Raw genomic sequence first — 23,407 nt, 5'->3', positions numbered from 1 at the left:
AATATGAGAGCCTTTTGTCAACCTTTTTGGATGATTTTACCAGTAAGCAGAGGAAAGTCTTGCTAACCTTACCCTAACAAGTAATGTTAATTACATTGCATTATTTTTCATTTTTCAAAAATAAGTGGGATAGCTACTAGGATTAATAACCTAGGTGATAATGACCAATATGGTTGGTCTCTTTGGGAAAAGTGACAACTTTGGCATTGTATCATCAATTCCAAAATTCAGGGATTCCCTTTTTACTTGATTCTGGGAGGCATTTGGCTCTAGAATTATTATTTTCAGCCACTGATAACTTTTTTTCCCCTCTATACTATTTTCTGAGTGTCAGAAGGTCATCCAGAACCTAGGAGTAACCATTCTTGTTACACAGCAGGGTCCACCCCTGTTATGAATTGCTGTGTTAAAATAAACCAGTATGAGATTTGTTAATGCCTTCCCTGCTTAGCTAATTTGAATCTGGAGCAGTTTGGTGTACTAAAAGAAAATTCCAGTGAACTGCGCAAGATAATTTAAAAACTTTTTTTCTTTTACAGTTTAGTCATCCAACAAGAAGAAATGAATACGAAATTCCAGCAATAAGAAATGAACAAAAGATTGGAGCTGAAGACCTTAAGTGCTTGCTTTTTGCCTGTTGACCAGATAACTAGAACGATCTGCATTGTCTATGCAGCATATGGGGTTTTTATTATTTTTACCTAAAGACGTCTCTTTTTGGTAATGACAAACGTGTTTTTTAAAAAAAAAAAAAAAAGCCTGGTTTTTCTCAATACACCTTTAAAGGTTTTTAAATTGTTTCATATCTGGTCAAGTTGAGATTTTTAAGAACCTCATTTTTAATTTGTAATAAAAGTTTACAGCTTGATTTTTTCAAAAAAGTTAACAAACTGCAAGCACCTGTTAATAAAGGTCTTAAATAATTGTCTTTGTGTATATTTCTGCCTTGTTTCGTTTTAGTTTATAAGCACTTAGCTGGTTATAGGACCCTTATTAGCTTACATCTATCTGTAGATAGGTGGTACTCATTGGTATTTACTCAGGAAATTTTTTAGAATGTGTAATCCTTTATTGAGTAGCATGCCTGTGGGCCCATACTGAAAATTAGAAAGTATTTACTATGGTAATCTGGCCATTTTCCTTTCTGTGTGCTCTTTTTACTGGGAGGCAGTGGTAAAGGAGAAGAGAGAGTGCATGGTCTAGTGGAGACTAACTGGACTCTAATCCTTAGAAGCCATTTATTTGTGCCCTACTGTGAGTGAGTTCAACCTGTGGATTGAAGGATACCCACCTTAGTTATCAGATGCCTGCCACAGAGACTGGTGTACTCGGTTAACACAGCTCAGCTCCTTTGCTTGGGCACTGGAGATGGTGACCACAAATAATGGAATGCTTGTGTGAAGTCTGCTTAAAGAACATAGAGGTCAGTGACATTCATTTTGTTCTCGGCACCCTTGTAACCTAAGCCTGTTCTGGCTGTTCTTTTATAATGTCTTATTAAATGCCCTTTGGCTTCCTTTGTGGAATAGTTAATGACTGCTATCTAGAGACTAATTCTGGATCATTCTGGCCAGCTTTTGAGGCCTTGGGGTTATAGAGTAGGCTAGAGTGGCATGTCCGGGAGTCATGCAGTGCTGTGTGCCTCTCCAGAATGGGCTCGAGCACAGAACTGAGATTTGCATTGCACTGATAGTTTTAATTCAGGGGACTGATGAATAAAGTGGGGAAAAAATAGGCAAGTGGGTTAGGCTAGTATCAGTCAACACTTTGAAATGCTTTTCTGAATTTGGGACCAACTCTTTGGATGTTGAACACTGCTGATGGTATGTAGTGTTTTTTTTAATAGTTGCATACATTAGGATATATGTTGTGGAAATGATGCCAACAGTTCTTACATAATCCAATAATGTTGGAATGTGATTTTGAAAACCGTGGCAAGGAAGAAAGTTTTTTGTGATGCAGTCTTGCTGCCAGTGTTGCAAACAACATTTTTTCATGTGTATTTGTCTTGTGTTGTTGCCCAGTATTTCATGTGTGAATTCACTATGTGTAAGGATTAGGTAGCCTGTGAGTCTCTGACAGCTGAGAGAGTGCATTCAGTCTTGCAGCCAGTCTGCAGGTTTAGAACCTGGTCTACCGTTCAGATGCACCAGCATGAGACTCTGGGGAAGTCAGTACTGTTTACTAGAAGAGCGGTGGTAGAAGCAATGCTTTGCAGCAGTAGCAGCAGTGAGTTGCTCTGTGACGACCTTCCTTAGCTTTTGACACTTAATCCTTGAGTTTGGTTCTCCAGCTGTAAGGGTCATGAATACCTCATGTTCTTGGAGACCCATGTGACTGGAGCAGAGAGCATGGAAAGTGCTAAGGGCATGTTGTCTTTCTTTCGTTCCGTTCAAAATTAGGTGAGGATGCTTATGGTTTCTGTTGAACCTTGTACTAGATGACCTAGGCAGTGAGGTAAGACTTAAGGAATAGGTGGTAGTGGTAATAAACCAAAAAAGCTTGCAGTTAAGGATGGATAATTTGTTAGTAATAGTAAATGGCTAAAGTTTATTTTGTATAATAAATACAGTAGTATTAAGGAAATATATTTAGGACTAACATTTTCCAAATCTCTGGGAGGAAGCGAGACCATTGGAAGACATTAAAGAGAAATGGACGTTTACGTGTTCATGAATATTGAAAATGATGTCAATCCATCTATTCAAGTTAGGTTCAGTAAGGGACTTCCCTGGTGGTCCAGTGGGTAAGACTCCGTGCTCCCAATGCAGGGGACCTGGGTTCAATCCCTGGTTCAGGGAACTAGATCCCGCATGCTGCAGCTGAGACCAGGTGCAGCCAAAATAAATTTTAGAAAATCTTAATTAAAAAAAGATTAGGTTCAGTAAAAAAAAAAAAAAAAAATTTTGGTGGGCTTTAGAAAAGGAAGAAGAGAGGTTGGAGTTTAGAGGAGAGAAAAAGGTGTAGTTGTCTTGGAGAATGGGGAAAAGGTATACCAGGGAAATAGAATTGCCAGCAGGTGGAGGGTTGGGTTTAACCAGAGCTTGGCCAGCTGAATCTAACAGGAAAAGAGCAAAGGTAGTGAAAGTGAATGCAAGGTTATAGTTGGTGCTATTGTCCCCCAGCATCCACTTCCCCCATCCCCAGATCCGGGGGTGAATCCTGGGTAGCCAAAGTCAGTAAGAGTACAACGCCACCTTTGGTGATTGGAATTGTCCAGGAGTTGGCAAGTATTCCAAATTGGCCCAATGGAGTAAGAGTACTAATTTAAGGGAGCTGGAAGAATATGAGGTGGTGGCCTTAGCCTGGCATACTCAACCTGGAGACATGTGGCAGTTACTGGTAGTGGCAGTTCAGGTTAGGATCATGTGAGTAGAAGACAGGAGGAGGAAGACAGTACTAGATGTGAAGAGGTCAAAAATAGACCATGGTGTTCAGTGAGTGTTGCAGTTCCCACAAGTGTTGGTAGAAGTGGGTGTGGAGAAGGCCCAGGAATGTGAAGGAATGCTGCTAGATAGTGGACTTAGCTTGAAAGCATGGACTTCAAGAAAATTTGTGTTTAGAAGTGACAGTGGTGTAATAGACTTAGCTCACTACCAGACACCACAGTACTTGGTGTTGAAGAAGAAAAAAATAATCACCGAAAGGGCTCCGAGGGAAGTAGCATCCTAGGCGCGAGTCTGGTTAGAGGTAGAGTAAGAACATTCAGAGAAAAAGCCAGTGACTGAACCCAGAGGTCACAATGGAGGGTTTGGGAAGGGAGCAATGTTGGGTCAGGTTAGGAGTAGGGGAGAGCTAATGGGAATTGTAGTGGCATTGAATGGGAATCTGGTAGAGATAAACAGGCAAGTGTAGCCCATGACAGGCTTAGACCTGAGGTTCTGCTAATGGAAGGATTAGTCTGACACTAAGGCTGGTAAGCTGGTTTGTGGCTGGGGAAGGAGCGTTTTTGTTAGGAATTCTGCCTCTCCCTGCTCTGAATGGTGCCTCAGGTATTGTAAGGCCTGCTTACATCCCATCAATCTGGCTGCCTGGTTTTAAAGGCTGTAAATGATACAAAGAAGTGAGCCAACTTAACTTGCACAATATTTACACCTATCCAAGTGATGTTTTAGTACTTCTTACTGGTTCGGGGCAGCCAGCTATACAGCCCTTCTGTCTGGGCTGAGAAGCTGGTGATAGGGGATCTGGATGATTTTTATTTATACCTTTTTGGCAAGGTGCAACTTGCAGGGATCTCAGTTCCCTGACCAGGGATCAAACCCAGGCCCTCAGCAGTGAAAGCATGGAGTCCTAACCACTGGACCACCAGGGAATTCCTGTGGATGATTTTTAAATAGAATGATTTTCATTTTAGATTACTCTGGGACAAAATAGTGGCCAATTTGGACATTGCTATAGAAGTCCAGATAAGATGAGACCATAGATAAGGCAGTAGGAAAGAACATCAAATTTGAGATGTTCTCAGAAATGGGGTTGACAGATTGAGGTGACTAGTTGAATGTGGAATGAGGAAGAGGGAAGAGTGGGGCATGATTGCAGAGTGGTGCTACAGATAGTGCCACTTGCTGGAGTAGAGAATGCACAAAGGGGAGGAGCCTGTTTGGTTTCAGATACACAAAGAGTTTGAGGTGTCTGGGGCATCCATAGGGAGTATGTGGGAAGCAGATTTGGAGCTAAGGAGTGAGGTGTAGGCTGAAGCTGAACGTTTGATGCTCATCAGGTGGCTATTGAAAGCTGTGGTCATGGAGGAAATCACATCAGAGCATCTGTGGAGGCCCAAAGATGTGGGGAATCCAGGAAGGGGGACGTCACAGAATCCTAGAGAACAAAGTGACTCAGTTGGCATCAAAACCAAAGGTCCAAGAAGGTGGAGGCTGAAAGGTGTCCACAGGGCTTAGTGACAGGGAGACTAAGGGTGAGAGCAGCCCTGTGGAAATGGGGTGGCCCCAGACTCAGCAGGTTGAGGGGTGACTAGGGCTGCTACTCCCATAGCCTTCCCCATCTCAGCAACAGCCAGTTCATCCTTACAGGTCCCAGCCAAAACCCTCAGAGTCTATCCCGACTTCTTACTTTTTAGAACACTCCACATCCAATGGGTCTGCAAACCCTGTTGATTCTGCCTTTGATATATCCAGAATTTGACCACTTCTCACCACCTCCATCCACATGGGTCCAGACCTCTGTCATCTCTCACTTGGATTATTGTAGTACCTGCTAGGTGAGCTCCCTGCTACCTTCCTTTTCCTGTCCCACCCCTCTCCAGTCAGTTCTCAACATAGCAGCCAGGGTGTCTGTCCTCTTAAAAGCCATGTCAGACTTTGGGTCACTTCTCTGCTCAAAACCTTAGAGGTTTCCATTCTTTCTTACGAACAAAAGCCAGCATCCTGCAGGAGGCTTCACAGTGTGTCCCCATTTGTCCCACTCCCACTTTCACTGCTCTCCCCCTGGTTTACTCCCTTCCAACCTCACAGGCCTCTTTTTCCTTGAATGTGCCAGCACATTCCCACCTCAAGGCCTTTACACTTCTGCCTTTTGACAGGAAGACTGTTTCCCCAGAGAACTCTAGTATTATAAATGGCTTTCTCCCTCTGTTATTTTGGGGAAGGAATAGGAAAGCCTTCCCTGACCACTCTGTTTAAAATAGCAGCCCCCTCCATGCCCAGATCTTTTGACCACCTGCCCCTGCTTGATTGTTCTCCATAGTGTATATAATCATCTGCTAATCAAAATTGCTTATTTTCTGTCTTTGCTAGACAGTAGTCTTCAGGGCAGAGATTTTTGTTTTGTTTGTTTGTTCTGCTATATCCCAGGATCTGTAACAAAAGAGTACAGAGTAAAAACTCAGTGTGTCGAAGTTGGGAAGTGGGATGAAGGAAGCAAGGGCTGCTGCTGGAAGGGCAGATAAACTAGTTATGTTAGACTATATAATTTATGTGTTAGCTAAATAGGATGTTCTTGAGAGTGAAAGGGATTTGGTTGTCAATTACACTGGGATGAAAGGACTGCCCTAGAATGACCAGAATGGGAGTTCTGGTCACTCCAGAGATAAATCTGAGGGAAGGGTCTTTTAGGATGAGACATGTTTATGTGGGATTGAGGGAAAAGGAGCCAACCAAGAAGAGCTTTATGATTATAGTAAAACCAAATGCCTCATTTACCCTGTGCATAAAATTCAATTTTCATAGATTTGAGACACCAGGATGGAAAGTGATTTGGAGTCAGAAAACCTGAGTTCCAGTCCTGCCAATGAAACTTCACCCCCAGAGCTTCAATTTGGAGCTACCACATTCAGTACTGAACATTGAAGTGTTTCTCAAAGTAAGGTCTATGGACCACCCACAAGAAAATCAACAGATTCCTGGATCCCACCATCAAACTGCCTAATCCAAATGCAGGGGAGGATGAGCTTTTAAAATCTTAGATAGAAATAGTACCTGCTCCCTAAATTTCTTGCAAAGATTAAGTGAGAATACCTTACATTTTGTTAGTGCTCAGTAAATGTTGACTTACTACAGGACTATTTTAAGGATCAACTTAGATATGAGCTCTGAAAATTGTAAACAAACTGTGGTGGCCATGAGATTATGACTCGTAGATCTCTAACTACAGATAATACAATTGATCCAAGATGCTTCGCTCTGAAATCTACCACGTTTGTCTTGTGGCCATGCTTTCCAAGTGCTCCCAAGCCAAGGAGTAGGCTCAGCAGAGATTCTAAAGCAGTCCTGTACCTGGAAGACATGGAACTCTTCTGACAGCCAACTTTGGCTCAAGGACACCCATGATGGCCTTGCCGAACTTCCCTTAGGCTGCATGGTAGTCTATGACTCTGCTACCCAATATTCCTTCACATAGGCTTGATGGCTCCCCTAGCTCCCTCCCCTATTTTTTGAAAGGTGTTTCCCTAATAAAATCCTTGCATTTTAATCCTATTTGGGAGTCTACTGCTTTGAGAACCCAGACTAACATCATAAGCATCACAGAAAAGCAAGGAGGTAAGGATTCTGGGAAGATGGCTGCATATGAAGCACCAGGAATCCGTCCCCCTAACTTCGACAACCAGTACACAGGTAATATTGGTCTGATGTAACTATTTTGGTACTGTGGAGTCTATTGAAGGCTTGCAACATCTAGGGAAGACATAGTAAATTGAGATTTATTTGGGGAATTTCAGCTCTTAGCTCAGCTGAGGCTACCCATCCCCCACCCAGCTCAGCCCCATGGCAGGCAGTTGTGCACATGTTCCTGGAGCACCTTGCACATATCTTGCAGCAGCCAGGGTGAGCAATAAGGACCCTGTCCCCCAAATACTGGGGCTCTGTGTTCTGACTAATCAATCAGCTGCTTCTGATGAAGGAGGTGCAAACACAGATAGCAGCCATTGTTGTTGCACTTACCCCCGCTGTTGCAAGCCCCTCCCCGCCAGCTGAAGTGACTTCAGGGGATATAAACGGCTGGTGCCTACCGCCTCTTCATTTTAGTCTTTTTCCCCTGTTGAGAGCCAGACATTAAAGACTAGGACAATCAAAAGCAATCACATATATGGGAGAAATTAGAAAGTCACTGCACATGCACAGGCTGAGAAGAGACCTGAAAATACCTTAAATTTACACCTCAAGCTGATGGCCCAGGGACAGCCTAGAGCAAAAGAGACAATACAGCAAACTCTGGAGGACAGCCTAGAGCAAAAGAGACAATACAGCAAACTCTGGAGAAGAGAGACAACCTAATTTCCAGGGTTACCACATTATTAGATTCAGTGTCAAGTTTTTAACAACAATAACAAATCATAAGGCATACAAAGAAAAAGGAAAATATGGTCCAAAGGAAAGAAAATAAACCAACAGAAACTATCCCTGAGAATGACCTGGTGGCAGATCTACTAGACAAGGATTTTAGAACAAATGTTTGAAGATGCTCATAGAACTAAAGAAAGATGTGGAGAAAAGTAAACAATGTATAAACAAAACAAATACCAGTAACAAGATAGAAAACCTAAAAAGAAACCAAAAAGTTCTGCAGCTGAAAATTACAATAACTGAAAGTATTCACTAAAGGGACTCAAAGGCAGATTTGAGCAGGCAGCAGAAAGAATCAGTGAACTTGAAGATAGGAGAATGGAAATTATTGAGTCTGAGGAACAGAAAAAAAAATTTGAAGAAGGGTGGACAGAGCCTAAGGGACTTTGTGGGGCACCATCAAGCAGACTGACACATACCTTGTGGGAGTTCCAGAAGGAGGAGAGAAAAAGGGGCAAAGAGAATGTTTGAAAAAATAATGGCTGAAAATGTCCAAAATTTGATGGAATACGTGAATATAACCATACAAGAAGCTTAACAAACTCCGAGATGAACTAAAAAAGACCCACACCAAGACATACTAAAAACAAACTGTCAAAAGAAAAGGACAAAGAACCTTGAAATCAACAAGAAAAAAGCAGTTCATTACATACAAGGGATTCTCAATAAGATTATCAGAAGATTTCTCAGAAACTTTGGAGACAGAAGGAAGTAGCTGATATTAAAAGTGCTAAAAGAAAAAACTCATCCAAGAATCCTATATCCAACTATCACAAGAGGACAGATTCCGTATGATTCCATTTATATGAGGTACTTAGACAAAATCGCAGACAGAAAATAGAATAGTGGTAATGAAGAGTTATTGCATAATAGGTATAGTATTTCAGTTTTGCAAGATGGAAAGAATTCTGGAGATGGGTGGTAACAATGTTTGCACAACAATATGAATATACTTAATAGCACTGAACTGTACACTTTAAAATGGTTTAGACAGTAAATTTTGTTATGTGTATTGTACCACAATAAAAAATTGAAACATGATGGTAAAGATGCTGAGGAAAGATGTAGAGAAGAGTAGGCTTGAAACAGAAAACTATTCAATAGTTTTAGGGTCTTACAGTGATTGTCAGATTCTGTACAAAGGGAAGTTAGATGGCCTAAGGAACAAAAACTTTAGTGGAAACAACCAGTATTTAAAGGCTTTTTCATTTGTACGTCATCTTTCCCATTTTTGTAAAAATGTCACAAAGCAAGATTCATGTACTCATTATACAATTTTTGGAGTATATATTTAAATTAAAACTTAAAATTTTTTAAAAGAGATGATATAATAATTTTAAACCAACTGTGGTATTTTAACATCTAATATTTTTTTGTTAATTTTGATTGTCATGAACAATCACTTTCACAGAACAGGAAATAATAAAAATGTTCTACTACTTGAGTAATAATTTTTAAATGTATTCTAAAATTATGTGAGGGCACTCTGACAAGATGACTCTTCCACTTCTGGTAACGTTGGACCAACTCTTCTGCTGAAGACTGCCAAGAACACTAGGCAAATAACGTATGCTGCCACAATTCCGAGAACTGGCCTCAGGGAAATGGGAACAAACCGACCCTGGAACTGAAGGCTAACTGTACTTAATCAAGATGACGCTGATCAGACCATTCATCTTGATGACCAATTTCAAGATGACTGTCAGAGCTGACTGCTGTTTCTGCATGTAGCTCCCTCCCTTCACCTATAAAAGCTCTTACCCACTGATTGTCAGTAGCGGGGGAGTTGGCCTTTGAACAGGCGTCCACTCCATCCCACCCACTTCTGGTTGCCGACATCTGAAATAAAGCAAACTTTCCACCAAAAAAAAACACACTAGGCAAAATGTTTTTAAAAATCTTTCTAAAAGCAACAAAATACAACAAAATACTGAGACTCCTAGGCTAGGTCCAGGAGAGGATGACAATGTAGAAAAGTAAGTGATTTTCAGGGCTACCTTTCCCCTGGATATGTTTGAAAACCTCAAAGAGACAACTGAGAGGCTGAGTGCTGATCTGGAAGTTTAAATGTTTGCTGGTCTGGACGAGGCAGCTGTACTGTGCTAGAGGGAAAAATTTGGAGTCCGGGCCCACCAATCGTGCAAACCCTTGTACACTACCCCATGATTTGAGTGGAGGACTTTGAATGGTTGTACCGTGGTAGTAAATTAAACCAACCCTCACATAGATTGTAACCTGACTTGGAGTCGGGTGGGGGCCCAGAAATCTCAAGCCCTAAATTGGATAAAGGTGATCCTGAATTGCTGGTTCCACTCCCCCCACCCCAGGCACCAAGCTAAAGCAAATAAAATACTATTTGTGGAAAATTATATAATCCTAGGCTTTGAATTATTTCTACAGATATTTTCCAAGTGCCAAATCAAGCATATATTCAAAGATAACTAGGTCTACAAGGAGACAAGTCATCATGAACAAGGACCAGCAGAGACAGCAGACAATGGAAAAAGACCCACAGGAAGCCCAAATACCAAAAATATCAGACACAGAATGTAAAGCGACTATGTTTACTATGTTCATTAGATAAAAGGAGAAGCTTGAACGTTTTAGAAGGTGTTATGGGCTGAATTGTGACCCTCTTCAACCCAAATTCATGTATTTAAATCCTAACCCCAGTACTGCCAAATGTGACTTATTGGGACATAGACCCTTTAAAGAGGTAAGGTTAAATGAGATCACTGAGGTGAGGCTTAATCCAATATACCTGATGTCCTTATAAGAAGAGGAGATTAAGACATGGACACACACAAGGAAGGACCATGAAGGCACCAGAAGAAAAAAGGCTTCTACAATCTAAAGAGAGAAGCTTCAGAGTGAAACCAACTCTGACACCTAGATCCTGAACTTTCAGTCTCCAGGAAGGTGGGGAAATACATTTCTGTTGTTTAAGCCACCCAGTGTATGGTAATCTGTTGTAGCAGCCCTGGCAAACTAATAAAGAGGGAAACAGAGACTGTTTAAATTGACACAGCAGATTTTAAAAGATTAACCAGGTGGAAATCCGAGAACATAAAAATACAATACACCAAAGAAATCAATGGACAGGTTCAGAAGCTGATTAAACACAGGTGAAGATAAAATTAGGGAATTCCCTAGTGGTCCAGTAGTTAGGACTCAGTGCTTTCACTGCCAAGGGCCTGGGTTCCGTCCCTGGTCGGGGGACTAAGGTTGTGCAAGCCGCGTAGCACGGCCAAAAAATAAAACTTAAAAAAATAATAAATAAAATAAAATTAGTTAACTGAGTGATAGTTGAAGGAAATCATTTTTAATGAAGTACAGAAAATAAAAAATGTGGAAAATAGAGGATAAAACCTAAGAGATAGAGAATATAGTAAGAAAATCAACCAGTCTGTATCTGGAGTCACAGAAGAAAGAAAAAATGAGAAAATTGAAGAGATAATGGCTGAGACTCAGTCAGAAATGACTGGGGTGGGGAAAGGGGGAAACACCAAAAGAAAGAGTCAAGAATCCCAAAGAGGTTAAATAAAAAGAAATCCACATCTAAACACATCAAAAATGGTACCACAATTTTTAAAAAAAAAAAAAGCAAAAGAGGATATATTACAAGGAACCAGGAAAAAAAAATTACTTTCAGAGGAGAGACATTTAAGCTATTTCATTTCTCAACAGAAACAATGGATGCCAGAAAACAGTAAAATTATAGTTTCAGAGTAGTAAAATGATATCTTCAGCGACCTGAAAGAAAATAATTATCAACTTAGGATTCTATACACAGTAGGATATGAAGGTGAAAAAAAGACATTTTGAGACAAAAATGGAGAGCATTCACAAGCAGTAGACCTGCACTAACAAGCTGAAGATAATGACCCCATTTGGAATATTAGGAGATAAAAAAGGAATGAAAAGCAAAGAAAGAAGTCCTAAACCAAGGCTGCCTACCTCTGAGATGGGGTAGAAGCAAAAGCTGCCTGACACTAGAGAAAAGTAGGAAACTCATTACTAGGATCCTGAATAGATACAAAACAGAAGTCTGCTGCCTGATGGGAGGGCAGGAAACTCCCTCCCCGCAAGCCCCACTGTCATTACAAGGCAGAGTTCAGACGCTCACGTGCACAGGGCCTGTCTATGACTAAGGCTGAAGCAGAACTGAGAAAAACTCCCTGCCACCAACATGAGCCTTGCGTCATAAAGCGAGCAATGGCAAGCTGCTGCTGGGGAAGGGGCAGGAGCATGGAGACAGATTCCCTCTTGTGCAGGCATGCAGGAAGTGTTGAATGCTGAAGCTCAGGAACACTAAGAAAAACTCTGGATTCCAGGTCTCAAACTAAGCACAAGGTATCAGCAGCCCACTATCATCAGAAATGAGGAATTGATTAGATGTGCTTATCAAATGATGACACAGCAGAGGAAAAAGTCATGAACTTGATGATAAGTTGGTAGAAATTCTACAAACAAAAACACAGAGAAAAACATGGAAAAAACAACAGACTATCGAAGAGCTGTGACACAATATCAAGCATGTGACTGAAGTAGCAGATGAAGACAAGAAAAATGTAGCAGAAGAAATGTTTGGAAAATAATGGCTGCAAATTTTCCAAAGTCAGTGAAAGGTAACAAACCACAGATCCAGGAAGCTCGGAAAACCCCAAGCAAAATGAACACAGAGGGGGCTTCCCTGGTGGCACAGTGGTTGAGAATCTGCCTGCTAATGCAGGGGACACGGGTTTGAGCCCTGGCCTGGGAAGATCCCACATGCCACGGAGCAACTAGGCCCGTGAGCCACAACTACTGAGCCTGCGCGTCTGGAGCCTGTGCTCCACAACAAGAGAGCCCACGATAGTGAGAGGCCCGCGCACCGCGATGAAGAGTGGCCCCTGCTTGCCGCAACTAGAGAAAGCCCTAGCACAGAAACGAAGACCCAACATAGCAATCAATCAATCAATCAATCAATAAATCTTTAAAAAAAAAAAATGAACACAGAGGAAAAAACACACCCAGGCACTTCATGGTCAAACTTCTGAAAACCAGAGATGGAGAAAATATGACAAGCAGCCAGAGAGAAACAAAGGAGCAAAAATAAGAACTATAGCAGAGTTTTCATTTAAAAACTACGTAAGTTAGAAAGCACTAGCATGACATCTATAAAGTACTGAAAAGGATGGGGAAGTCAACCCAGAATTATATACCCAGCAAAATCATCTCTCAAAAATGAAGGTGAGGGCTTCCCTGGTGGCGCAGTGGTTGAGAATCTGCCTGATAATGCAGGGGACACGGGTTCGAGCCCTGGTCTGGGAAGATCCCACATGCCGCGGAGCAACTAGGCCCGTGAGCCACAACTACTGAGCCTGCGCGTCTGGAGCCTGTGCTCCGCAACAAGAGAGACCGCGATAGTGAGAGGCCCGCGCACCGCGATGAAGAGTGGCCCCCGCTTGCCACAACTAGAGAAAGCCCTCACGCAGAAACGAAGACCCAACACAGCCAAAAATAAATAAATAAAATAAGTTTAAAAAATAAATAAATAAAACTAACAATTCATGCTTTAAAAAAAAAAAAATGAAGGTGAAATAAAGATTTTGTTTGTTTTCATCATAGGTGAGTTCAAAGCTTTCATTTCCATCTCCATCTTTGGAGGCATTTTCAAGTGCCCTCTTAGAAGAGTGGCTTTCCAGTATTCTAGCTTTCCCTTAGACTTTTATAAAAAAACTTTCAATCTTGAAATAATTTCAAACTTTAGAGAAAAATTGCAAGAATAGGTCAAAGAATTCCTGCATGCCCTTCACTTAGATTGCCCAATTAATATTATACTGCAACTATTTGCCTTGTGACTCTTTCTTCATGTGTATTTATGCATATTTTTTTCCTGATGCCTCATTATTCTTCTAGTACTTGTGTGTAATTTCCTAAAATACAAGGACAATGTCCTACAAAACTATCTGTTCACAGTGAACTAACTTTGATATAGTACTATCATCTCAACCACAGACACCATTCAAATTTCACTGGTTGTCCCAAGAATGTCCTTTATAGGTCCAGAATCCAATCCAAGATCATTCATTGCATGTAGCTGTAATATCTCTTCAGTCTCCTCGGCCTTTGCTGTCTTTCATAACTTTGACAGTTTTCAAGGGTACTGGCAGTTATTTTGTAGAATAACCTCGATTTGTATTTGTCCGTCTTAAGCAGATTCAGTTTATGCACCTTTAGCAGGAATATCATATAAATGATGCTGTGTTCTTCTCAGTGCATTATATCAAGGGACACACAGTTTTGCCTTGTCCGATTACGGGTGGTGTTAACTCTTATCACTTAAGATATGCCTGCTATGTTCATCACTGCAAAGTTAAATATTTTGTACTTCTTAGTTAATAAATTACTCATATTACTTGGCATTTTACTGTAGAGCTTTTTCTTCTTACCCACTTATTTATTTAATTATTTATATCAGTAGGGACTAGTGGATTCTTATTTTTTTATTCACGGAGTTAAAATCCATTACTGTTAATTATTTACTTTGATACTCAAATTGTTTCAGATAAAGCCAGAGGGAACCCCTTTAGTCTGGCTTCTGTATCCTTTAGACATGTCACCATCATTCCTTGAGCATGTTCTTACTTTCTGGAACGAGATGATCCAAGTTTATTTTGTACTCTCCTTACCCCAGACCTCGAATCAGCCATTTCTCCCTGGAGTTCTGCTACCTTTTAGTAGAGAATGGTATTCAGAAATCAAGATATGGGTTTGCCCCTGAGGCTCATTGTTCTTGGCCTGTCTAGGGGATAGAGCTCACAGATATATGTACAGTCGACCCTCAGCACCCACGGGGGATTGGTTCCAGGACACCCAGCCCCCTCACCCGCCAACCACAACCATACCGAAAATCCCCAGATGCTCAAGTCCCTCATATAAAATAATGTAGTGCAGTCGGCTCTCCATCTTTCCAGGTCCACATCCATGGTTACAGAAGGCTCTGTGTATGTATATCGCACACATGTACATACACACACAACTATATCTATTTCTACATTTATCTACGTATATAAAAAACTGTGTGTTCATCCAGATACCTCCAATTCCAATCCAACTCCACAAGATTTATTCTAGTCTTCCTCGTTTCCATCTTTGTAAATCGTTCTCTGACAACGAGAAGCCTGGCTCCCATTACTTTCAGTGTATTTACTTATTTGTTCAATCCCCTTATACGTAACCAATCTCTGACCCTGCCAGCCAAGGACTCTTCAGCTTTGCGGTGACCACATGGGCCACTGCACAGAGAGGGAGAGGCAGTGCTTCAGGTTTTGACTCTGTGATTCCATAGCATCGTGTCAGCCCTTTGATGCTTTGAAGAATTGTTTACCCTTTCCTCAACTTTTTTTTTCTTTTTAAAAAAATTTTATTGAAGTATAGTTGATTTACAATGTTGTGTTAATTTCTGCTGTACAGCAAAGTGATTCAGTTCCCTCCACATTTTTAGTTGTTTTCAACAAGACTGTTGTCCAGAATAAAATTGCCTGCAATAGTCTCATAAATTAAATTAAGTATTGTTTTTATGTGCTCTATGAGGAGAAAAGGTCAGGAAGCACTGCTTTGGGTGTTGTCCATTCTCCATGTCCAGTGTTGCCTGAATCAGGTTTCGTTGTGGTTCCCCATGAGCTTGGCCAACTCTAGGCAAAATCTTAAATTGAACCACTTTCATTATATCCAGTATTCAATGGTAGCTCAGTTGCAATTCTCAGTTGAAATCTAGAAAAGGAGAAGAAACACACAGCCCTCCCTAGCCCAAACTTCAGTATGTGTAGGAGTCACCTGGAGGTCTCCTTAAAATACTGAATCTGTTTCACCTAGTCTGGGGTGGGGCCTGAAAGTCTGTATTTCTAACAAGTTTCCAGGGGATGCGAATCTTGTGGTTGGAGAACTGTGCTCTGAGTAGCAAGAGTCTCTATTCATCACCTTTATTCCAGTGGTCAGGAGGGAGGATACTAAATTATACAACCAGTAAAACTTAGACGTATTTTTAACCTTTAGATTTTTTTCATTTGCACACACACACGCACAGAAGAGCGGAGTGAAACCCTAAGTACCACTGGCATTTACCAATCTTATTTTATAATTTCTCCTGCCCCTGACCTTTCTATTCCTAGAGTATTTTAAAGCAAATCCAGCCATTATAGTGTTTCAGTGTGCACCTCTGACAGACAAGGCTTAAAAAAATAATAACCACAGTGTTGTTATCACATAAAATGAACAATACGTATAACCCAAAATTAACCATAATTCCTTGACATCATCTAATACTCAGTTCCTGTCCATATTCTCAGGTTCAGGCAATAGATGAGTGTACTGGTCAGCTGCTCCAGCTCCCAGTTCACGCCCCTTAGCCGAACACCTGTTGCCACGGTACCTGGGCTTTCCTTCGGGGCTGAGGGCACAGGTATATCCCTCCCCAAACTGTCTTTTATGGCTTGCCAATTTCATTCTTGGAGGAACTCTGCTAATAAACAACAGGACAAGCTTTAGGATCATGTCCTTTGACCCACCTTCCTGGGTCTCCTCTCAGTCCTCTAGCCTTGAGGCTGGGACAGGAAACAGGAGAGCTGGACAGTTGGCCCTGTCACAGGTTGGCAGCCAAGGTGACCGTGGTGTAGACATTTGAAAGAGGAGAGGCCGGGAGTTGGGGGGAGGGGATCAGGCCTCCCAAACTCTTCTAGCAGCAAACTCTAAACTTTTCCCAGGCATCCTCCCATTGCCAGGGCCCCACTCCGATGTTAATCAGTGTACTGATTGGGTTGTGAGTGGTCAGCTGACTCTCCAGCTCTCCAATCTCTGGCTATAGCTCCAAAAGTCTTCTCTTCACGAAGGATCACACGGAAGCTTGTTTCCACCCTGCCTTCATGCTGCCCGCTGGCCCAGAGCTTGTCTCTCTCACAGCCTATCCCTGAAGCAGCCAGCACACTCTATCCCGACATTTTCCTACCAAGTCCCAAGCCTCTGGTGGTCCCTGAACCGCAAGAGATGACACGTGGTTTCCCAGCCAACCGCTTCCTGACCAGATAGTGAGGGCGTCCGAATCCCCCGCCTGGGACAGAGGCCAGCCTCTGGGCTCCACACCCCACCTGCTCAGCGACCCCTGGAACAGGAGCCCTCACTGTGACGCTCACTTTCTAGGTTCCAAATTTGGCATTAGTCAGGGCTCTTCTGGCTGTGTGTGACAGAAATCAAACGCACAATTGTTTCAGCCAAAAGGGGTTTATTTCTTGAGAGGGTGTGGGGATCTCATGAAACGGCCTGGTCCCAGGAAAGGCAGAGGGAAACGGGCTTCCTCTTGTCTGTCCTGCCTCTTCTTGTACATGAGACCCCCTCAGAGGGGCAAGAAATGTGGCCCCCCCTAGCCCCAAACTTCAGGCCTCAGAGAAGTGCTCTCAGTGCTGCTGACCTCAGATGCCCAGGTCCACCTCAGGCCCATTAGGTTGGGACGCCTGGGGTGGGGGGTGAGCTGGGCATCAGCTCCCCAGGGGACTCGAATGTGCGCACCCAGAGCCAAGAACCGCTGCGTTATAGCATCAGGCACCCAGAGACACTCTTCTGTAGTTCTCGTTCATAGTTCGGGGGGCAGGGCTCTGGTGACCCCACTTGGGCTCAGATTGCCCACCCCCTCCAGCCCCTGAGGCGCCCCTGTGTACGTGCAGCCGCTGCCACGCTGGGGCGCCTGTGGATGATCCCACAGCAGCTCTGCCATCTACTTCTCCCCTCCCACCCCTACCTTCTCCTGGAGAGTGTATGCGTGATAGTCATTTTGTCTGACTTCACCTCTCAGAGGCACGTCAGGGGACAAGGCTGAGCTGTGTCCTTAGGATCTGGTGACTTGGTGGAAGATGTCCCAGGACAGGTGGTGGAGGAAGCCAGGACAGAGCTGGCTGAGGAGGGCGGGGGAAGGCAAGGGACAGTTCTTTCCAAGAGCTGTGGTCAGCTCTTTCCAGTCAGGAGAGACAGAGGGCAGAGGCCAGAGAGAGACTCAGGGTCCCGGGAGGATGTCTGGGATGGAAGAGGCCTGAGCATGAGGGCAGGGGCTGATCTGGGTTAATTTTCCCTTGACTGGGGGTCTCCAATCAAGGAGGTCCTGGTGCCAACCCAAGGACAGGTAGGGAGGTTCCTGATCAGCTTGGATGTGCTGTGTAACCCACACTGGGTCTGTCTCCCTCTCTTTGTGCCCAAGGACCCCAGGGACCAGCTCTGACCTCTCTGTGCCAGGCCCCACCCTCATCATACCAGGGACAGATCAAATGACACCACACTCAGGGCTGGATGTTCACTTTTCTTTCCAAAAGACACCAAGCACCCGGTCTAGGTGTGGCAGGGGGACAGAGCCAGGCTGGGGAACCTGGACACTACACACCCAGGGGGCCCTTGGTGGAGGCAGACAATTTAACAACTGGTCTGAAAGTCAAAAGAGAGGAGAGCTGGTTAGCGAGGGGAGCAGCAGGCAGTGGGGGGTGGCAGGGGCTATGGGGTTCAGGCGCGGACCCGGGGACTGGCCAGTGCAGCTCACAGCAGCCCCGCCGGGGCCCATTTCCGGGGCAGGGGTGACATGGCCTGGCTTAGCCATCTGTGTGGGTGTCCATGCAGCGCTAGGCATACTGCGAGACCTGAATTCAGAGGCAGCGGGGCCAGGCCTCCTGGTCTCTCTGAACCTGTTTCCTCGTGTGTAAATCGGGGACATTTGTCCCCCGGCACTGCCTCCTTCGTGGGGTTGCTGTGAGGAGCCCATGGGCCGGGGGAGGCGATGGGGTCTGGTCACCCCAGGGCACTGGGCACCCAGCTTCTCTCTACTGCTGTGTCCTCGAGGCCCAGCACAGAGAAGACACTCACATAGCCTGTCAGTGAGTAAAATAAGTGGTCGTGAAAGGGACTGCAGCTGGCTGGGGTGTGGACAGGTCTGTGCCCGTACCTGCACCTGCATTGGCCGTGCGTGTGCGCCTGAGGGCTGGGGCCTGCCTCCCACCTCTCTCTGAGTGTCTGGGTCTGAGTCTCAGAGCGCAGGGTGGGTGCCTGGGTTGGGGACAAGTTGCTCAGAGCCTAACCGAGCTGGGGGGACACCCTGCGCCCTCCTGGCCCCGCCCGGGGTGCTGCAGGGGCCGGCGGATGCTACTCGGGGCTCAGACATACTCTCGGGCAGCCGCCGAGGGGCCGGGCCGGTAGGGCTGCGGGCTGCTGTTGGATCTCTCGGGCTCCTGGCACGTGCAGCAGAGGAAGGAGCCGCCCAGCATGGCCAGGCCGGCGGCGGCCCAGCCCAGAAACAGGGCTGGACCAAACTCGTACCTGCAAGGGGTGGAGGACGCCATCAGGTGTGCCTGCGCCCCCGCCCCGCCCCGTCCTCGCCCGGGGGCCCCCGGCCTCCGCCCTGGCAGAGCAGAGGGCGGGCTGGACGTGGGGAGCTGAGGCTGGGGCCTCACAAGCCTCCTCGGGCTCGCCTGGTAAGTTGGGATGAGCGTTCACCCTTCCCCCCGCCCCTGCCGCAGCACATCAACACCACCCGGGGCGACCCAGCTCAGGCTGGGCTGCTCCGCGCAACCTCGAGCCCCTTTCCTCCTCCGGCCAGATGAGGGGGCGCGGCGGGGCCCGCCAGGCCCGTCGGGGAGAGGAGGAGAGGGGCAGTCCTGCCACCTCTCTCGGTCACGGTCTGGCCCACGGAACTCGCCGCTGGGCTCCCGCCGCCCTCTGGAGAAGGCCACACTCCTCCGCCGGCTCCACCTGGCACTTCGGCCTCTCCACCCACAATCCCAGCGGGCCAGCCCGGCGCCCCCTCTGCAGCGCCCGGGTCTCCCCACCTCTGTGCCTTTGCACGAGGCGCCCCCTGCCGGAGCGTCTCGCCTCCTGTGCTCCGCCTCCAGGGCCCAGTTCAGATGCCACCTTCTCCGAAGGCTTCCCCTGACCCCAGCTCCGCTCGCCGCCTGGCGCTGACTCTCACTGGGTGGCTGATCAGTTCCTCGTTTGTCTGGCTCCCTGGGGAGCAACTTGAGGGCAGACAGCACCGGATTCATCAATGTCCCCAGGGCCCAGCACAGGGCCTGCAACTCAGGCAGCTTTGTGGAGTGTTGAAGGGACAGGAGCAAGCGCCAGCATGGCATCTCTGAGCAGAGCTACCTCTTGCTTGGCAGGTTTTCATGGCTAGAGCTGCCAGCCCCAGGGAATGAACCTCACTCCTGAAGTCTTCATTTCCTCCCCCTCTCCACTCTGCTGCCTCCTTCAGGGAGCCCTCCTGACTGCAACAACCCAGGCATCTCTTTTCTCATTCTCCCTCCAACCCCAGGGCCCAAGGCCTGTTGGGATGTTTGGGGTTGAGACTATCCCATTCTCTGCTCCCCGCAGAGCTGAGAGGTAAGGGAGGGTCCAGGCCCTTCACAGAGCCCCCTATTCGGCCCCCATACCCTGGCCTTACAAGTCCTGACCACTCTAGCTCCTAAATATCTCTGGGCCTACTCTCCACTGCTAGCCCCCAACCCCAAGCCCTATGCTCCAGACCTTTGCATCAGCACCTTACTGGCCTTGCTCCCTCCCCACCATTCTGCACACCACAGCCAGAGGGACTGTCCTGCCTTCCACACCAGGACACGGAAAAAAACCTTCCTATGGCTGCAAGGCCCTCTGCCATCTGCCCTTAGGACTTTTCCAGCCTCATCTCTCCGGCCCAAAGTCACTGTGCCTCCTACAGAAATAACAGCCCAGGCACTGTGCTAAGTCCCTTACCTGCACCATCTCACAGAACCCTCACAACCACACTGAGCTCCGTCCTCGGTCCTAGCTGCCTTTTACAGGGGAGGAAACCAGGCACAGAAAGGTTAAGGAACTTGCCAGTCACACAGCCAGCCCATGCAGAGCTGGGATTTAAATCCAGAGCCAGGGCATTTAGCTCCTGGGGTGGCGTTCAGGGCCCAGCCACAGCTGCTCCGCACTCCAGAGAGCTTCTCAGTGACAGCACCTGGGGCTCGTCCGTCCCCTGTTTCCCCCTCCAAGTGCCCTGCTGGACAAAGGCCAGTGGTCCCAGAGGGGGTGGAGTGGGAGGCCCAGCCTGTTCCCCGGCCCAAGCCATGCCCTGGGGCTCACCTGGCATTGACGGGTGTGCTGGGGTTGAAGAACTCCTGGGTCACCAGTGTGGCATACCACGAGACGGCCGTCAACGTGCAGAGGCCTAAGGACAGGGCGGGGGGGTCTCAGCTCTGCTCTGGCCTCCAGAGGGCCCCCCGGGATGGGGCTACCTGCCACGGTCAAGAGGCTGGAGGAGGAGCCGGGCACTCACCCGCCAGGAGGAAGAGGGCACCCCCAGCGATGGCCACTCGGCCCTTGGCGATGGGGTTGCTATCTCCGACCCGGGTGCACTTCATACCGACGACACTGAGGACCATGGCCACGAAGCCCAGGAGCACGGCCACCACCATCAGGGCTCGCGCTGACTGGATATGACCTGGATGGGGCGGGAGGGACTGAGCGGGGGGGCGGGAGAAGTGGGCGGGTGGGAGGAGCCCAAGATGGGAGGGGCTGGAGCTAGAGCAGGACGCTCCTCCTGGGCTACTACCTGCGGCAGGTGTGAGGGGATCCTGGGGGCTCAGGTGACTACAGGGTGTGAGGGCAGAGTGCGGAGGCTGAGCCTCACCGTTTAACCCCACCGTTCGCTCTCCCTCGCAGGTTCTTCCAGGTAGTGTGTGGTGACAGGGTGGTATGAGTTCTCCCATCAGCTGCTTTCTGGCCAGGCGCCTCCCTTTGGGGCCCACCCCTCCCAGACAGCGGGGGGCAGCTTCTCCTCAGGCCTTTCAGATTCAGCAGAAGGAGGAGCTACAGTGTCTGAGGCTCAGCTCAGCCCAGGTTGGCCCTTGGACAGGGATGCCTCGCCCATTGTCCATTCTGACTCTAGTTACCTTCCCCTGCGCCCTTTGAGTCACCCATGGTAGCTGTATGCCTGCTGCCGGGGTCAGTCCCGGGGATCTGGGTCCCTGAGGGAGGCTAGATGACCTGCCTGGTCCAGAGTGGCGGGGGCCATGTGACAGCAGCCCAACTCAGGCCCGTGCGGCCCCGGGGCGGAGGGCGGGCGGGTCGGCCCCCAGCCAGGGGTAGAGCTGCAGTGGTGCCTGTTTACAAGCCAGCTTGTCAGGCTCAACCCCTACACCCCAGGGGGAGGAGAGCCACCCTTGTGCCCAAGCGCCTGGGTGTGGACGTGCATGTACACGTGTGTGGCTGTGTCTGTGCGTGTGGGTAGGTGCACCTGAGTGCCAGCATACTTGTCTACATGGAGGGACTGGCAGGTAGGTGTGTGCGCACAGTGTGTCTGCAGAGTATGGAGAGAAATGGAGGGAAGGGTCTTGACTTAGGGCCTCTGAGTGCCGGGCACTCATCTCCTGTGACCCTCCCAGAGTCCTGTGAAAGTCCTAGTCCCCTTTCCAGATGAGGACAGAGAGGGTCAGTGACTCCTTCAAGGTTACAGTGGCAGAGCTGGCATGTGGACCCATGGCTGCTGGAACCTAGAGCCCCTGCCCCCAGCAGGGCAGCAGGCTGGCCTGGATCTTCATGAGTGCACGGGGGGGCAGGGGCTGGAGAGGGCAGTCCAGTGCAGACGGCAGACCGTGGGAAAGCTTGCTCCGGACCTCTCGGCCCCATATCCCACCTCCCCATCCCAGCGGGCATGAGGCCTACCTTCCAGGGCAAGCAGCGAGTCATAGAGCTTGCACTGCACCTGACCGGTGCTCTGGGAGGCGCAGGACATCCAGAGCCCTTCGTAGAGGCCCACGGCGGTGATGATGGCGTCGCCTGCGTAGGAGGACTGCTTCCACTGCGGGAGCGCTGTGCTGGCGATGATGCCCACCCAGCCACCCAGGGCCAGGAAGTAGCCCAGGAGCTGAAGGCCTGCGTTGGCCATGGCCCAGGGGAGGGGATGGGGGTTCCAGGGCTCAGGGCTGGGCCAGGGTCCCTGCGGGGGCCGAGGTCATGGCCAGGTGACAGGAGCAGCTGGGTTGGGGGTGGGGTGCAGCAGGTGGTCAGAGGCTGAGAAGGAGAGGTGACAGCCCTGCAGTGGCAGCAGCAAAGGCAGTGGCTGCAGGCTCTAGAATGCTGGGGGAGGCCCGAGCTGGAAAGGCCAGGGGCCCGCCCACAGCCGCCACCTAAGCCAGGGCAAGGTCCCCAGCAAAGCTCCTGCCCAGCCCCCGGGGGGTGGGGCGTGGGGCGTGGCCAAGGTGGTGCCCCTCCCCAGGGATAGAGAAGGGAGGGGCTGGGAGGAGTGACCCCCGGCTGGCCCTCAGGGTCTTTCCCCTAGGGAAACCCCTTTAGGAGCCTGATACGAGTGCCCTAAAATTCTCCTAATTCCTATCCCAAACACCAGCCCTGAGATGATGGACTTTGCCCTTGCACTGCTGATGTGACCCTTGGGGTTTTCTGTCCTCTGACCACAGGACAGAAAGAAAATGGAATTCCAATTTGCAGGAGGTAAGACTAGGGTTAGACACTGGGGAGAACTTTTTGGAGCGGGTTCTGAGGTCAGCTATGGAGAGACTGGGTTGGGGAGGGGTGTTGGGGAGTGGGGGTCCTTGGTACCTGGGGCCCATGTG

At 47.6% G+C, this 23,407-nt stretch overlaps 2 protein-coding genes across 3 annotated transcripts in view; one reads left to right on the top strand and one right to left on the bottom strand.

Annotated features, from left to right (window-relative positions):
* The window catches only part of YBX1 (Y-box binding protein 1), an 18,745-nt gene extending 17,817 nt beyond the window's left edge, over nucleotides 1-928 (top strand). For both annotated transcript variants that reach the window (XM_082388983.1, XM_082388982.1), the window contains one exon: nucleotides 540-928. The gene's annotated coding sequence lies outside the window, so the exon portion shown is untranslated. The remainder of the gene's footprint in view (nucleotides 1-539) is intronic.
* On the bottom strand, nucleotides 672-23,407 carry CLDN19 (claudin 19). Its single transcript, XM_082389253.1, has 5 exons — nucleotides 22,500-23,407; nucleotides 21,112-21,276; nucleotides 20,919-21,003; nucleotides 18,981-19,133; nucleotides 672-18,251 (listed from the first exon to the last, which is right to left on the bottom strand). The coding sequence occupies exons 1-5, from the start codon at nucleotides 22,720-22,722 to the stop codon at nucleotides 18,203-18,205; spliced, it is 675 nt and encodes a 224-aa protein (XP_082245379.1). The 5' UTR covers nucleotides 22,723-23,407; the 3' UTR covers nucleotides 672-18,202.

Source organism: Balaenoptera borealis (assembly GCF_965194805.1).
Source record: "Balaenoptera borealis genome assembly, chromosome: 1".
In the NCBI taxonomy this organism is placed as follows: Eukaryota; Metazoa; Chordata; class Mammalia; order Artiodactyla; family Balaenopteridae; genus Balaenoptera; species Balaenoptera borealis.
The sequence above is the reverse complement of the archived record's forward strand: the minus strand, read 5'-3'. Positions and strand labels throughout refer to the sequence as shown.

Excerpts from the sequence above, each read along its gene's own strand:
- CLDN19 (XM_082389253.1), bottom strand. The coding sequence starts at position 22,722 with ATGGCCAACGCAGGCCTTCAGCTCCTGGGCTACTTCCTGGCCCTGGGT. Across the intron at positions 21,277-22,499 it reads CTCGCTGCTTGCCCTGGAAG|GTCATATCCAGTCAGCGCGA; the intron begins GTAGGCCTCATG and ends CGCCCCATCCAG. Across the intron at positions 18,252-18,980 it reads CCCTCGGCGGCTGCCCGAGA|ACCAGTTGTTAAATTGTCTG; the intron begins GTATGTCTGAGC and ends TTTGACTTTCAG.